The 16,995-nt window shown below is 43.4% G+C and overlaps 1 protein-coding gene across 1 annotated transcript in view; it reads right to left on the bottom strand.

The window, feature by feature from the left end:
* LOC144820078 (uncharacterized) overlaps nucleotides 1–16,995 on the bottom strand; it is a 56,924-nt gene that overhangs the window by 12,602 nt on the left and 27,327 nt on the right. The window contains exon 2 of the mRNA XM_078677731.1: nucleotides 6,731–7,222. Coding sequence (XP_078533857.1) covers nucleotides 6,731–7,222 — 492 coding nt within the window. The remainder of the gene's footprint in view (nucleotides 1–6,730; nucleotides 7,223–16,995) is intronic.

Here is a 16,995-nt window from a genome sequence, read left to right as displayed (position 1 = left end):
AACAATGGCCGCACGGATTATCCAGGTTGTCATAGGTTTGAATTGTTATGAGAACGTCGTATGCCTTATCAGGGGCTGGAGGAATATCGCTTGTCTAATTAGATCTCAAGCGTTATGACCTAATCAGATAACACGTTCCTGTGCCGTAGTGTGACTGCGTCAGATAACGGTATCTGCATCATGGGGGATTTCTTGCCTCATGGGCTGACTGTTAGTTAACTAGCTAGTAAGTTTAACCAGAATAGGGTCAGGAATAGGGGGATCGATTCAGAACCTATAGAAATACACGACAACTGAAAAAAAAACATCTACAAGAACCAAATTCATATTAGACCATCTCGTGCGTTTCAAAGATCAATTAGCTGCAACATCATTTTGTCGTCTAACCCAAATTGAGTTATATCAGAAAAAAAGAGATAAACCTATTTGGGTTAGACCACATCTGTTTAATGAAAATAATCACAGCAGGAGAGTTATCTCGACAGAAGCTGCAAGTAAAAAGTCAGCGTATTCTTACATTGAATATCCATCCCACTAGAGCTGTTTTTCTTAAATGTGATTTCGAAACTGGGAAGGAAGGTTGAAGCAGTCCCTCTATGTTTAAAAAACATATTTTAAACTTCAATCTGCAGTGTTTTTTTAATGCAGAGGAATTTCCCCCACTTTCTGCCCTGTTTAGAAACCACTGCCCAGCAGTGCATACCCCTAAGCACCCATACATACTCTGTAGTAATCATTGTAGAGTATATAAGGTCACCAAGGGGTATGCAATGCAGTGCAGTAAGTCTTAGTGCAAAATGCATAATCGCATTAAGAAAATAGTATGAAATGCTCACTCTGCCCTATCGGAATACTACAGAATTCTGTGGGATTTTAATAGAATTCAGCAAAATCAAACTCTGCACATTCCACCCGACGCTTGTCATTCTATGGAAAAAAACTATTAATTCCTTGAAAACATAGACATGAGTGAGGCTGTTGTGAGTGCCCCCCCCGCAGATGTCCCATGTGCGTTTGATTTTAGACTAATGAGAGCAGTATATGTGTGCGCCCGTTGGGGTACTTCTATGCACATCTCTGCAATAACTCCCCACAACAAAGGCTAACCAGATCTGTGGTAGAAACTCAGACCCCGGTTATGGACACCCGCTTCTTATATAATACTGTTAACCCGAGCGGACCTGGAAATGTTCTCAACACACGGAACAAATCTAATTTCATGGGTCATCCTCAGCACGGGTTTAATGTTAATACACAGAATAGGTACGAGATTTTATCTGGCCTGGACATGTGTGATTGACATGAGGTGCCTGTGGGTCAGGGCATCATAATTCCAGACGAACAAGTGCACATTATGAACTCACAGGACAAAATTTGTGGCAGTAACGTGGACTCGTGGAACATTGCGGGGCTGGCTGCAAAAATGGCAGACACAAACTGGGTCAATTATATCAAGCAATTCAATGTTATTTGCCTACAAGAGACTTGGCTGGTTGAGTGCGATCTGTTTTTAGAAGGGTACAAGGCTTTTTATGTACCAGCTACACCATCAATTAGAGGCAGACCAAAGGGAGGCCTGGTGATTTTTGTTTCCATTCTTGTCACATTTAAAATTCGCAGAATTGATGCACACCACTCTGGTATAATGGGCTTAGCTCTAATCAGAGAAAATTGTTGTGTCGGTTTGGTGAATTTTTATAATGCTACTAATGATATTCCAGCACCTAATCCTATATCTGTTTTGTATGCTTTTATTACTTCCTCCATGAAGGATTTAAGTCACAACCTTATGATCATGGGTGATCTCAATGTGCACCCGTGTGGAGACCCACTGAAGAAATGCCTAGCAGAATTACGTTGTGAGCGCATGGATGGTTTACATCCGTAACATACACTGGATGGGGAACTTTGTAATGCTTTATTGGACAATCTGGACCTCTCTCTGGCCATGACACTTAGGGATCCTTTAAAATGTTTTGAAACTCCCACTTTTAAGGGGCATGGGAGGGGCACCTTCATTGATCACATGTTATTATCACTGACTATGCTACCTTTTTTGGATTTGTTTAATATTGTCCAAAGCGAATTCAGTGACCATAATCCTTTAACTATTCGTCTGAAGGGACCTTGGACTAGCAAGTTAAAACAGATATGTAGTTCAGGGAGGCTGGGTACAACAGATGGGAGGCGGCGACTCATATGGTCAATGGTTACCCCTGATCTACTGTATAAAAATATTGTAGACACATGTACTGAGGATATTGTGAACTGCACTCAGGAGGGGGCAGAGCCACGGCGAGTACTTACTGCCTATCAAAATCTGTCGGAGAAGGTGTCAGATCTGATGTCGGTCCCAGTAAAGAGGAGTATGGAGAGATGTGGGCCAAGGTGGTTTAACCATGATTGCTCCAAAGCTGCCCGTAACCTTAGGTTAGCCCTGGCAGCTACCCCGAGGGTCCAGGAGAATGTCAACTTGCGCCGCAAAGAATATAAGTCTGTTCTCAAATCCCATAAGGAGTTTTTAAGAGAAGAAGCATGGAGCGAGATACTTGACCCCTCCACCTTAAAATGTAGCTCCAGATTTTGGGCAATAGTTAAAAAACCTTTCCTGGTTGTAGAGCCGGGTGATGGTCTGGATTGCTGCATAACCAAGGAGGAGTGGGAATTGCACTTTAAACAATTGTATTTTTCAGAGGCCCCTGTAGAAGTTGAGTCACTCCTTGGCGTTAGGGAAGGCACTATTAGGTTTGATAGCAGTGAGGTCATGGAGGCCATAGAAGGACTTACTGCCAGAAAAGCCCCAGGTGCTGATGGGATCCCTCCAGACTTGTATAATTCTGACCCGAGTTTTTGGGCGCCCATTCTGGCTGCAGTTTTTAATGCAGCTGCGAAAGTGGGCTGTCCCATGTCCTGGGGACTTTCAACGATTGTCCCCGTGTTTAAAAAAGGAGACAAGGGTAGTCCCCATTGTTATCGCCCAATTTCTTTAATTGACTCTATGGTTAAAATTATGGGGAGAATCCTGCTGCAGAGAATAACATGCTGGGCGATCGAGAATAACATCATGTCGATCTCCCAGTATGGTTTCTGCGGCGGGCGCTCCACCATAACTCAGTGCCTTAACCTCTTTCTTGTACTGAGTAAATACACTGTTGTGCAGAAGGGAACAGTCCACCTCGCCTTCATGGACTTGTCATCAGCCTTCGACTGCGTTAACAGGGGAAGGCTGTGGCAGTCCATGAGGGAGAAAGGTGTGGACACAGGGATAGTCAATTTTTTGGTGGATGTGCACAGTAATACCAGTGCCAACGTCAGGTATTCTGCAAATGGGAATACCACTGGCAACTTTGACATTAAGAAGGGAGCGCGTCAGGGTTGCATTCTTGCTCCATTTCTTTTTCATTTTTATAATAATGAGTTAGATGCTGTTTTACAGAAGGTGCAGGCAGACTGTCCTAGAGTTGGCAGGCGGAGCATTTCAGTTCTTTTATACGCAGATGATGCGGTTTTAATTTCTAGAACGGAGAAAGGACTCCAGGCGCTTTTAAATGCTTTTAACATTTTTATGACTGACAGAAATTTACTGGTCAACAATTCTAAATCATACATTATGCATGTTGGCCGCCAACCTAAAAAGAATTTTGTTTTTAAATTAGATGATGTTTCTATCCCCGTCACGCAAACATTCTCATATCTTGGTGTCCTATTTGACTCCAAGCTTAGCTGGGGTCCTCATCTGGCTAAAAAAAAAGGGGAACTGACGAGGGTTAATGCCTCTATTTTTAACTTTGCAACGAAATTAGGGAAGAAGCCAATTAACGCAATAACTAAACTCTATAATGCTAAATTGGTTGCAACAGCCGCATATGGCAGCGAACTATGGGGTTATGTAACCGGAGAACAGTAACAGTTCGCTGAAAACAATTTCCTAAAACGTCTTCTCTGCGTCCCCGCCAGTACACTTAATTTCGTGGTACATGAAGAATTGGGGACACAGTATCTATGTGACACCTTTGCTCTAAGGCCTCTGACTTGCTGGGTAAAACTGTGGATAAATCAAGATATACCTCTTACCCATTTGATTGTAAGAGACCTTGTGTCTCAGGATAACTCAATGTGCATCCCCTGGTTAAAATACTTGAAAACTGTTTTTTCCAGGTTGGGTCGCTTGAACTTGTTTGAAAACCCAGGCGAGATTGTAAAGGGGGATGTAGCCGCAATCAAACATGCATTTTATAAGGACAGGCTGGCTCAAAGAGAAAGTGAGGAGCTCATGAAACCAAGTATTAGGAAATATGTTATGCTAAAAACCTGTGACAGTATGGAGCCATATTTCATGGGTACTTTTACTTCTCATGCAAAAATGTTGTTGTCAAGGTTTAGATTTAATATTTTCTATCATCTTTTAATTAGACCAAAGTCAGACATTTTTAACAAGGCTGCAGCACCCTGTGGCTGCGACGGGAAGTCTCCACAGGACATGCTGCATTTTATGTTTTTATGTAGGTTTTATGAATACCCTCGCAGACGTTATCTCTTTGCCCTCCTAAGAAAACTTAATTTTAACCATATAAGGACAGCATTTATATATTTACAGCTTTTGTACAGTGACAGTGTTCTCCAGGTAATAGAATTTTTATAACTAACTGTTAAATTGAGAAACTGCTTGGACAATTGATACTGTATTTTCCAATGACCGTCCAGCCTACCCATTGAAAGATCTTTTTGCGGTATCGTAGCTGGCACTATTTGCACTTTACTATCTACCAGGTTTACTTATTTGGCATTTGGACACGTGTAATATGATTTTTTAATGTGACTATGAATTATTGTAATACTATGAGTAATGTTATTTAATTGTATTGTATATATGTGTACTTTTATGGTATGAAATATAACCGAAATAAAGTCTCTATTGAATTGAATTGAATTGAATTGACTGCACTTGTCACAGCCAGGGTGAAACATTTAAATACATGTCGATTTCGATATTCATAGATTCATAGTGAGCGAAACATAACTTGCAGATCCACTGGAGGTACATTTACTAAACATCCCTGCGATCGTGAGCAGCAAGCAAAGATGCTGGACTGCACTGATTTGCGAATAATGGATACAGCAGAAATGCACTATTTTTACAAAGATATAAAACATTCCTAGTCTCCTCTGGACATAGTTCACTGTGTGCAGCTAACAGCCATTGCTGACACCCGTGCATCATAGTGAAAGGTTCCTGCATTGCAGGGAGAACTGTTTCTGTACAGAAAGGGTAACCTTCTTGCACAAAACAATCCTGGGAGGTATTTTCCTCTTTATAAGTGTGCTGCAGAATGCAGCTCAACTGAAAACAGGAAATAAACAGAAATAAAGATGTTTCTCCTCCCACACCTCACTTGGGAAGGTGCAACATTCTGATGTGATCAAAGGTTTACTGACCTCAGTAAATATGGGATTGTGTCAAAATTAATAGGCGGACCCACGGATCTCCTCATCAATACAGAGTAATCTAAGACACTGATTTAGGCCAAGACATGCAGAGCCACTCAAGGTGGGTATACATGGCTCAGTAAATGCCATTTAAAGGCTAGTGTTGCCTTCTGTCACCTTGATGTCTTTCTGTAGTTATGCCTGGAGAGTTTGTATTTGTCGCACTGTGTGTGTGTGTGTACGTGCAGGTGTGCACGTGTGTGTTTGTGTGTGATTTCGTGTTTGTGAGTTATGTTTGCAGCTGAGCCTTTTCATGTGTATCTATCAGTGTGAGCATGGTGAGTTTATGTGAATATGTCTTTCAGTGGATTGTGCCTCTGTATGTGAAAGCGTGTGTTAGAAACCAGCAGGGCCCACGGTGCACCGCAAGGGTGGGGGCCGGTTTTGGGCCCCTGGGGGCCGTTTTTTGTTACAGGGCCGTTTATGCAGCATGCAAAATCGGCCAAAAACCGCCCTGGCAAAGAGCTCAGACCTCCCCCCGGGGGCCGGCCGAGCACTTTGCGGGGACGGTTTTTGTTCCCAGTCCGGCACAAATTTGCAAATATTTTGCATAAAGTTTGAGTTGCAGACCCGATGCAAAATCCAGGGTGGCATTTCTAAACTAATGCAAATGATGAGATGTGTTGTCAAATGACCAAAAGTAATGCAATGCGGTGCAGCGCTCTGACTTGCTTTAATTTGCCTGAAAGGAGTGTACTGTGGACAGTGCATAGGCATTCCTCTGCGTCCACCAATGGATTTTAAAACAAATTCACATCAGCGCAGACTGGTATACATGGATTTACACCTCCCTGCGGCTGGCATCATTATTTTTATGTTTCCTCCTTTCTTCCTCTCTGGATGTGTGCTGCATTCTGCAGCACACCAAAAACAAAGGAAAGTGCATTAAAAATAAAGCATCGTTTCTGGGCAGAGAGGAAATCATTACAGCACAAAAACGTACCCACAACTCATTTGCCCCCGTCCTAGGTCGCAAGGGTGTCTGCCTTGATGCAGTGCTGCAGAAAGAGTGACAGCACATGGAGCCAGCATCACTGCGCCAATTCTTTGTAGAAATGGCACAGGTCAGCTCTCGCTAAAACCACACCGAGCACCAACACGTTTTTTGCTGCTCTGCGTTGCAAAAAATCTTAAAAAATCTGGCCCTAGGTGTTTATCTGAGTGTCATCTGTGACTATGTGATAAGAAAGTGCTTTTGCTATTCATTTTATGACAATCAATACGAGCCAAGAGCAATATATACCTGCTATTGTTCCAACTATAGGAATAAATACCAGGCCCATCCCCGCTTTCTTTTGATTCTCTGCAGACTGCCATGCTTGCATCGTTCTTTCTAGTGCAACATCTGCATTCTTAACAGCATCCTTTGCTGCCTGTAGTTGCTGTGTGGCAATGGCCTCCTGCCCTTGAAGTCCAGAGAGTAACCCTTTAAGACTTTGTTCCTTGGCTTGTTGAGCCTTCTGATCATCATTCAGACGGTTTATGTTGTCTAAGCGCTCTTCCATAGTTGCGCTCAATGCTTTCACTTGTTCCAGGGATGACTCCTCTGCCTTTGACAGACTTCTCTCGGATGCCTCTAGGAGTTGGCGGACATTTTGAATGCCCTGCTGAAGGTCGGTGCTGGCCAGCAAGGTATCAGCAACAGACATCAAGGAATGTAGGCCATCCACAAAGGCCGGCAGAACATCCCGATCAAAACTCATTTCTTTAACATGAGTGGCACCCACACTGTAAACTTAAATGACAGAAGAGAAGAATAAATGTTAGAGACCTATTCAGGAGGAGGCAGTCGTGTTTTACAATAGTTTTAGATAGGGGGGTTGTCAGAATAGAAAGGTTATACTCTACAGTTTGACAATATTTTTAAATAACAAAGCCAAGACACTTCAGGCCCCAAAATAGTGTTGGAAATGCAGGAGATACATCTGGATCTTGGATCTGGCAGCTATTGCAAAGCAAGATCCGGTTAACCCCGGTGAAATGTGCCAAATTTGTCCTGGTGCCGACATCAAGAAACTTTTAGCAGAGTGGCACATTGTGTGCTTTGCATTCAGAGCATTAGCCTGCAAGAGATGGGGAGATGGGGAAGGCCTCTTGATGTCAGTTCCAGCTGGGGCCGCATAAATGGCTCAACTAAGAGGTCAGCAACCCTCCTTATATTTGATTCTTAGGGCCACAAGTACATAGCATGTTTGCAGTTGGAAACAGCCAATTAGGTTGTTTCTGATTGAACAAATGCTTATACATATGCAAAAAACACAAATTACGATTCAATAACACATTACTGAATTGCAATTTGTGTGTGCAATTTGGTATTTGGAAGAGGCGTGTTTAAGGCGTCACTTCCAAATAATGAATCTCAATGGGTTAATGTTTAGGGCCGCAAAATATTTATGATTTACCAACTCCTAAAAGGAGGCAGTAAACTATTTGCAAATAGGAAGAGGTCCCGAGAGCACCCCTTTCCCTTTAAAATGATAAAAATATATTTTTTAAGAGCAGGCAGATTCATGTATTTCTTTTTTAAATGCATCCCATTTCCCTTTAAGAAAAATGGGCTATATTTTTTAAAACAGATTGATTTATTAAAAAGCAATCACAGATATTTTGGTCTGTTGACCCTAGCAGGCCACCATCTATATGAAGGCTGCACATCCTAATAGGTCACACATTGCGACCCACACCAAGGAATCGCTAATGAACTCAAACTCAAAAAGGTTTCATTAATAAAGAACTCCGATTTCTTAATCGTGTTTCATGAGGACAGCTGAATTAGGAAACCAATATTCCTAAAATTGATACATCTGACCTTAAGTCTTGGCTGGCGGCTCCATGGAGCTTTAATATCTTTAACATCTTGTTGCCAGGAAGCAAACAGTTCACAGGTATTCAAGAGACAAACTGTGATTTGGGGGGACGTTTTGAGTTTTCTAAGCTTGGTATGAAAGTTATGCATGCACTTTAAGACTGTCAGATTAAACTATCTTGGAAGCATTTTTAAATTTTCAAAGCTTTATATGAAAGTTATGGATGTCAGATACAAATGTACCATTAATTCTTTATAACTCTCGAAAGGAATTCATTTTAGGAACACTGGAACAACAAAATATTAAGAAGAAACAGGAAGGCACTAACATTATGATTTGCTATTTAAATGTAGCTCCTAGATGCCAGTCCAAAAAATTCAATAACTGGTGGTACTTGTGTCACACCAGTATTTTTGCTACGGAGCCAGTAACCTCCTAAGCTATCTGTATAAAATGCAAATCAGTGAACCTTCATACTAAATGTAGTTTGTTTCAGAAGACTCCATAATTGTCTATTCAATTTTTTGATGAGTCAACGTGGTGATCAGACTGCATGCTGATTTTATGAACCACAGCATCAAACACTAGAGGTTTCTTGTTAATTTCATACTGCTTAACTTGCATGGGACACAAAGGTCTCTGCAGCAGCTGCATTAATTCCATATGCAATTTTAAAATACAGAAGATTTTCCACAAGGAAATAAACCTGAGTGCATTAACTATCACATTTGTATTTTTTGCTAATTTCTTTGTAGGAGTGTTTAAAAAATAAAAAAGAGGTGGAATTTGACATTCATATTCATACACATTCTCTCCAATGCCAATCCTTCTCCCCAAACTTGTAAATTCTCACAGTAGATTTTGCCAGTTCAAAATCATTAAAAATCTTATCCATTGAATCACTGGAAGTGACATCACATGATCTTTGCCCTGATAAAAACAGTTATATAAATCATGACAAGACACAGGGTCCTAATCAGAGGAAATCTCTGTATGGTTCTAACTACAACAACATCTTGTGATCTATCAGCAAAACCTTTGAGCACTACAATAACCCTTCACCTCACAAACACTTCTCTTCGTCATCACCACACTTTAGCAGCGTATCATGTTCAGTTAGTAACCCCAGAAAAATTTGAGATACATCAATTTCAGGAAACTGTGTTGCTTTTAGAGACGTTTTTGCCATTTTAGTTTTGCAAGGAGACTTTTTTCATTCCCTTTACCGTATCACTATATAGATTCCCAAAAATCAGGATGATAAATGAAGTAATTGGTAGACTAGTTTGAGTTTGAGTTTAAAATATTTGTATAGCACACTTTCACCAGCGGTTTCATGGCGCTGCAATAGACAGATCTCCAGAGTGGAGGTGGGGGAAGCAGAATAGGAAAGGGGAGACACCGAGAGGTTTAGTTAAAACATTTGACAAATAGGTGGGCTTTAAGTTGCTTCCGAAATTGAGGGTACAGAGTTATAGATCTGAGCTCAAAAGGAAGGGAGTTCCACAGAAGTGGGGCAAGAGTTGCAAACTTGGATCCTCCCCATTTCTTCCTCTGAAAGCGGGGGACTGAAAGCAGGAGTTGCGAGGAGGAGCGCAATTCTCTGGTTGGGACGTAGGGAATAATTTCAGATGTTATAAAGGCCGGAGTCACGCCCAGTCGTGCTTGACTATAGGCTATGTCATGAATAAATCATTTTTTGTGGGTATGACCCAGGTAATCACAGTACAAAACTAAAGTGCAGCCTCCACCATCTACATGTAAACTCTCTCAAATATGAAAATATTGCACATGGAGGTGTCTCTCCATTCTCCAGTTCTAAACCAAAGCCTGTTTCAAAGAATTGTGTGCTTCATCCCAATAACATAAACGTACATTCAATACACTTGTAGAGCACTGTCCTTACTGAGGATTGTAATAAGTTCTGTGTACTAGTCGCTAATGTCTCCTTCCATCTCATTACATACTGTTCCAATTCAAGAAACATTAAGGGAAGCATATTCTCACTTGAATCCAAAATTGTGATATTTGAGAGTAAGAAGTCATATACTAGGAATACTTGCATCTTTGTTTTCTGTTTTGCAATTCCTGATTCCAGATTTCCAGTCATACTCAGGCCTAACTCTAGTGTTGCATTCATTGTCTGAGACATCCAGTGGTACCACATGAAGTGAACTTTGGGCACTGCCATGGATCTGCTTCTTCCTGACTGGAAAAACACTGTCAGCCAGCATGATACTGTACACCTCTGATGCCTGCAACCTCGTCTGCAGTGTTCTGCAATGATATTTCCTGCATAAATGATTTTTTGGGCCAGAATCATCTGTTCTCATGACATCAATGTCCTTTGCTATGGCAACAATACACAAATCATTCTCTCTCTCATGGATTAGACTCCCAGTACTCAATCAAGTTCAATGCATGAATGCCACATATTGACCATTGGATGAAGACCAACTGACTGAAGCTGAACACTGCCTAGGCTAAAATTGTGATATTTGGGAAGATCACTCCACAACGAGACACCACCTGGTGGCCATCAGAACTAAGAATGACTGACACCCATCACCCATGCCAAGAACCTCAGGATCCTCATCACCATCAAACTCGATTTGACCACCCTGGGTAATTCCATCAACATCTCAAGCTTCCATTCTCAAGATGCTGAAGACGATTGTCAAATGTGTCACAATCAGCACCCAGAAAACCGCCTCCCTCATCCTAAGCAAGCTGGACAAGGCAACACACCCATATGCCGGGAACAACAAAAAACTCACCTGAAGGCTATAGAACATTCATAACTCTGTAATATAAAATACTACGGGGTAACCCAGTATCCCTCAGAACCTGGGCAGTACAGTATTAAATAAACAGTGGTTATGTCGGGTTTCAGACCTGGTTGCTTTCAATTATAAACAGTTTGTTCAGAGTTTCCTTGGTCTTTAGTTGAGTCAATCAAATCTATAGACAATACAAAACTGCAAATCCAAACCAAGGTAGGGTATAGACAAATCTTTATATGAATGAATTGCATTCATAGATACCCTGTTTTACGTGTTAAAAATTCCAGCACATTTTCAGATCGGCGCATCCAATACAGTGAGCGTGATATTATGTGCGCAGTGACATGTAGTGATTATGTGACATATAATAGTGACTTTATGTACAAGTGAGCAATGGGATGGGAGAAGAAATATTGGCCAGTATAGCACTCAACTGCAGTTATCCCTATATGCCACTTCTGTTATCTTTTGACACAGAATGCTCTTTGCTGGTCCAAAGGCTTTTGCCGTCGACGTTTCAACCCTACATACGTCCAGTTTGTGGGTCATGGTGGGTCTTCATCAGGACTGGGGGGCAGGAAAGGAAGGAGGTACCGCCTCTGGTACCCCGTGTGGATGTACCCAGGCCTGTGTGTAAGTTAATTCACATTTAATGTAGCAGGGAGTCTGGCCCTCCTGAGGATCAATTCTGATTCAAGAACAAACAGCCTCCTAAGTCTCTTTGTTCCTTTCAACAATTATAAACATGTAAAGTTCCAGCAATGCTGTTCAAAGCGTAGAAAACATGATCTTAGATTGGCTATTATTTCTCCTTCACAGGCAGCTGACACGATATGTTTCTTTCTCGTTGTCAGCGTGCGGTATGATTCAGGTTTGTGACAGCCGCGACGCTGCGAGGCTGGTATAAACTAGTCCGACAGCCTCGAGGATGATAGGCTAGCACAAGTAACCTGGAAGGAGTACTAAAGCTTATATGAAGATTTTTTGTTCCAGGGCAGTGTCATGTGGAACCATTTCCCTGTATATTCTTTGCAAAGTGGCTTTGGGTGTTAAATTCAAGACATTTAGTACAAGACTCTGAGCTATGAGAACTATTTCAGGTCAGTAACAACAACTAAGGGCCTGATTCACAATGGTTTTGATATTCATCAATTGAAAATGCAAATACAGGTCCCTGGTTTGCAAAATGTCAAACTGAACTTCGGAAACCCACTTACTCATATTTAAAATGGTGAAAATATGGTGAAATGTATTACCAATGGTGACATTTGTGGGTGGTCAATGACATTGATTTGTACCTAAGTAGGTGAGGGTGTTCGCAGATATGTGGCAAATACATTTCAAACCGTCAATATAGTTGACATGGACAACTTTTTCCCTATATAAATTTTGCATGTCCATTTCCACACTGGAAATGGTGGGAAATGTATACCAGATACATCTTGTATGGTGGTTAGGTTAGGAAAGGATGGGGACTATCTCTAACATGGGTAGGGGCAAAGGGGAAACAGACACTGAACTGAAAAAAAATGCAAACAAAAATCTGTCATCTGCAAAAGAAATGTTCTGTGGTGGAAGTCCCGGGTATGTTCATAAAAAAATATATATATTGGGCATGTTGCTTAACGTTTTTTTAATCTGTTTACACAGTGTGTAAAATCGTTGCATGTGGAGGACTCATCTAGACAGAAGACAATCATGGAGTTAGCAGTAAAATTACTCAGGCATGGTGAGAGCAGTGGAAGTGGAAATAGAGGGAAGCAGCAGAGGAGCGGAAGTAGAGAGCCGCAGCAGCAGAGAGTAGCGCCATGGAGCACCGAGGTGCAGCCGGGCGTCTGACCGAGTCCGGGGGGAGTAGCTCTAAGCACAAGCCACTCCTCAGGACAAACCGGAGGCGGCCCCATGAATCTGCAATTCTCTCTCATCATTTCTGCTGCGGTTGCTGCGATTGCTGCTAGAGCGGGAGCTGTAGAGGAGGCCCGGCTAGGTCCAGGTGCAGTCTGCAGTTCACCTAGTCTGCCCCAGTCGCTTGGCAGACTTCTGGAAAAGGCACCGCTGGTGGGGGCACTGCAGGCGAAAAACCAGCAAAACGACCAGGATCAGGACCAGGTCCAGACTATTGGGATCCATTGAGGAATCAGACCAACCCTGAAAAAGTGGCAGCAGAGGGGGCTCTGCTACAGGCGGCGGTTCTGTGCCTTGCAAAACTGTTATGAGGGTGTTTCTGACTGCCTTATGTCACCCTGCACTATCCCCCATTAAGGGCTGTGAACCTGTGAAGCAACTTCAGAGGTATGCTGATGGCGCAAGGTGGCACGCAGTGGTGAAAGCAGTAGCGGGTAGAGTTGCGGAGGTGACCAGTGTAAGGTGGGTGCAGCTTGCATGTTTTGTGTAAAGCAGACCTCTTTCCTGCCCCTTGCCTCAGGCTGCCCTCAGACTGCTCCGCCACATCCTGTAGGCCTTCTGCCTTCCGATGATGCTCTGCTTCCTTCCCCCCACCTGTTGCCAGCTAGTCTCAAGCCTCCCTGTACCCTTAAGCATTTGTGGGGGTTGGCAGTATAACAGGAGGGCTGGGTGGGGCACTGGCGTGGCTCAGTGGAGCAGCAAAATTCAGAGCCCCCAAATAAGAGCAGGGCCAGTTAAAGGAAACGCATTAGACTGCCCGCCAATTGAGAAGCATTGTGCAGGCACCAGCAGCAGTCCAAGCAGGGGCCTCATAAAACAATCAAAAACTGTTTGTACTGGACACATCTCAGCGATCAACCCCGGCATTTTACCAGTATCAACGTGCCCCTAGCTCAGACTACGCTTCATCAGTCCAGGCCAGAGCCAACCAGGCAGGATGGCCTGTTTAGTCAGTTAAATCACTACATTGTGCCATTCAGAAAGATGGGACCTAAAAGAAAGATTGCCTACTTAGGATCCCTGAAGAAATGTTCGGCCTGCAATCGTCCATAAAAAGGATTAAAAGGAGTACAATTCTGCCAGTGAGTCCTAACAAAACCCTCCAAGCTGCCCCATAAAGTGGATCAATTATGAACTTTAATTGTTTTTGATTGCGACCCCAGCACCACCCAGGGCACTGTTTAGGGCTGGCAAAAGGATGAATCCCAGGATGCACTGCTTTCCGGTTCGAACATGCACATTTTAGGGGAAACCAGTATCACAAGTGCTAGCCGTAAGCCAACCGGCTGCTCGCATATCCCCAAAAGAGCCCTACTTTTAAGTCTGGCAAGCTGCAGTGAGCCGGAAACGGATGACTCTCCTCTTATCACTGGGTCTCACATTGGCAACACTGCATCCTCATCCAAAAAAAAGGCGCCTGACCTCCCACTTGACTGGAACTATGAGGCAGCATCGTCAAAAGTGGAACATGCGCTAGTGGAAGTGGCTCAAATTTACTGGACCAAAAGCCATGATCAAAATACCCAGAATGTCATGAACACAAAGCCTCATCTATCAGCCACAAGCTTTGTCTCATCTTTAGATGACACAATTCCAGATTATCCAGTGGTAGGGGACCTCACCACCTCGTTCCTCCAAAAACTGGGCAAAAAAATGTAAAGAACTCCAGAGCTAACCCAAAAACTGATAGGGTTATTAGAGCCTCCACGGGACGCTAAAGTGGACCGCTGTATTTCAAATGACAGTGTTAATGAACATTTACAAAAAATGGTCCACAAACAAGACGAACAGCTCCATTAATAGAGCATTACTGTGGCAATCATCAAAGATGGAGGTCCAAATAGACCTCCTGCAATCAATAGCAGCCCACCTAGTTAATTTAAGCTCCAGGGTGGACAATCTGGAAAGAGGATAGTTCAGAATCTTGTTACAAACCATGGTACATTTTCCAGCCCAATTCTCATTGACAAGTGGGCTTCTCTCCCTGAGGTCCTCATGGACATAGTAGAGATAGTCAGAGGAAGTAAGGTCATGTTGACTTCCAGTACAACAGATGGCCGGGCGACCTCAAACATTCACCATCTGGCTTTGAGCAAGAAAGAGGCAGTCCCTCCAGGCCCGCAGTTAACAGACAATGCCAAACCCATTCAGGTACAAAGGCTGGGGAGCCCAGCAATGGGTCCAATGCATCTCAAGGCATACACAGGGAAAACAGCAGGGAAAGCGATGCTCCAACAGCCAATACTCAAGAGAGTAAAAAAAATAAATCTTGGGAAACACCTGAAAAAAGAAGGGAGTCAACCACAGCTGTGGAAGACAGGTCACTTCCCTCCACAAAGTCATGTTAAAAATAGACAGTTCTAGCCAATATTTATAGCCAAAAAAAGGGGACAAGATGAATGCTTCTGATGAAACCAGGTCAGGGACAATCGATATTTGCCCGGCGGTATCGCCTCTTTAACCCACGAATTATTAATCAATGAAGAGGCAGGCGCTGGAGACGGGAAGGCAGGAAACGGGGTTTATTCTCTCCGGAGGAGAACACATCAGTTAGACAGCAGGTATCGTCATGAGGTGCTCTAACTGCATCTCTGACGCCTAGCCTCTTATATACAGGTTTACTGCTTTATTACATATAACACATTCTTGGAAATGCTTTGATGTACGGAAAGACATTTCTCGGAATCCCCGCTCCAAGCCCGTTCCCACACACATTTACAGTTGAAGTCCCCATCCTGGTCACAACAGGTGATGATTATCGCGCAGCTGGACATTCCGCCGATTCACGGAATGTGGGGGTTTGATCGGATCTCATAGGGTGGGGGCTTTGATCAATTCGGGGGTCCTTTGATGAGGGAAGCTTTCTACTGTACGGGGAGGGGCAATAAACAGTATCGGCAGAGCTAGGTGTCGGCCTGGGAACGAGGAAGACAAACGGGCACAGGAAAAAAGGGGTTTTTGCATCAAAGGATCTGGGACCATGAAAGGAATGAAGGGAGGGGTCGCGCCGGGAACAGGATGGGGCTTTGAGGCAGAGCTGCGCTAGAGAGGGGTTTATGACCCAAGGCATGTGAGAGCGGGGGGTTGTCAGCGTGCGGGCTTTGCGAGGGTGAAGGGTTATGCTGGGGGGGCTCAGTGGCGTGCAGAGGGTGGTTCTGGTCGAGGTACCTAAAATGGCGGGTGCGCACGACAAAAGTGTGGCATCCGGGGAAAAAGGCAAGATGGCGTAGATAATGTTTACCAAAATCGTACTAATTTTCCACAGTCCTCCCTTTAACATATCCAAGACATCTTGCTAGTCTATTTCCTATTCATGTCTATTGTGGTGGTCATAAGTAAAAAGTAGGAACCCAGGTGAAGGAGCTATAAACATTACATTTAAAATCTTTCGTCTTAGGAGGCGGGTCTATCGAAAAACTCGTTCGCAGGAAAGTCATAGTAATGTAATACAAAAATGATTCTGTAGTGAGAGCAGTGGGTACATTTCATAATGTGAACCGATAGGTTATTACATATACAAGTTCAGTTCAGATTTGGTTGGAGCATAATCAATACAATGGTGGCTGGGAGAGAAATGAGACGTAGTAGAAACGATGATTGAGGGTGTCAATGTTCGAAGTTAATGAGTTCTCAGCATTCTTTGTCGTCTTTTGTTGGCGCTGTGGAGCACCAACGGTGGAGCTACGGGTCCAGCTCTATTCTAGGTCCCGCGTTGCAGGGCACGACCTTTCCCTCGCGTTTCTGGTCATAAAGGTCCTTTTCGCCCTGTGTCCTTTGAGTTGATTGTCAAAAAGTTCAGATGGAAGAAATGTGCGTGTGAGCAGTCCTTTAGGGTAGGTCGGAGAAAAAGGGGGATGGAGCAGGGCCAGATCGGGAACAGACTAGGGGGACGGAAAATTTCAGGTAGGCGGGCTCATGACCGAGTTCAGAGAGCGGGGACTTTTCGGCGTACGTTGAACATCGAGCAGGGGCATCAGGTCAGCCCTTTCCTCTCATTTTGTCGAAAACAGTGC

Source organism: Lissotriton helveticus, chromosome 2_1 (assembly GCF_964261635.1).
Source record: "Lissotriton helveticus chromosome 2_1, aLisHel1.1, whole genome shotgun sequence".
NCBI lineage: Eukaryota > Metazoa > Chordata > Amphibia > Caudata > Salamandridae > Lissotriton > Lissotriton helveticus.
Note: the sequence above shows the minus strand (reverse complement) of the source record. Positions and strands in the feature narration are given on the sequence as shown.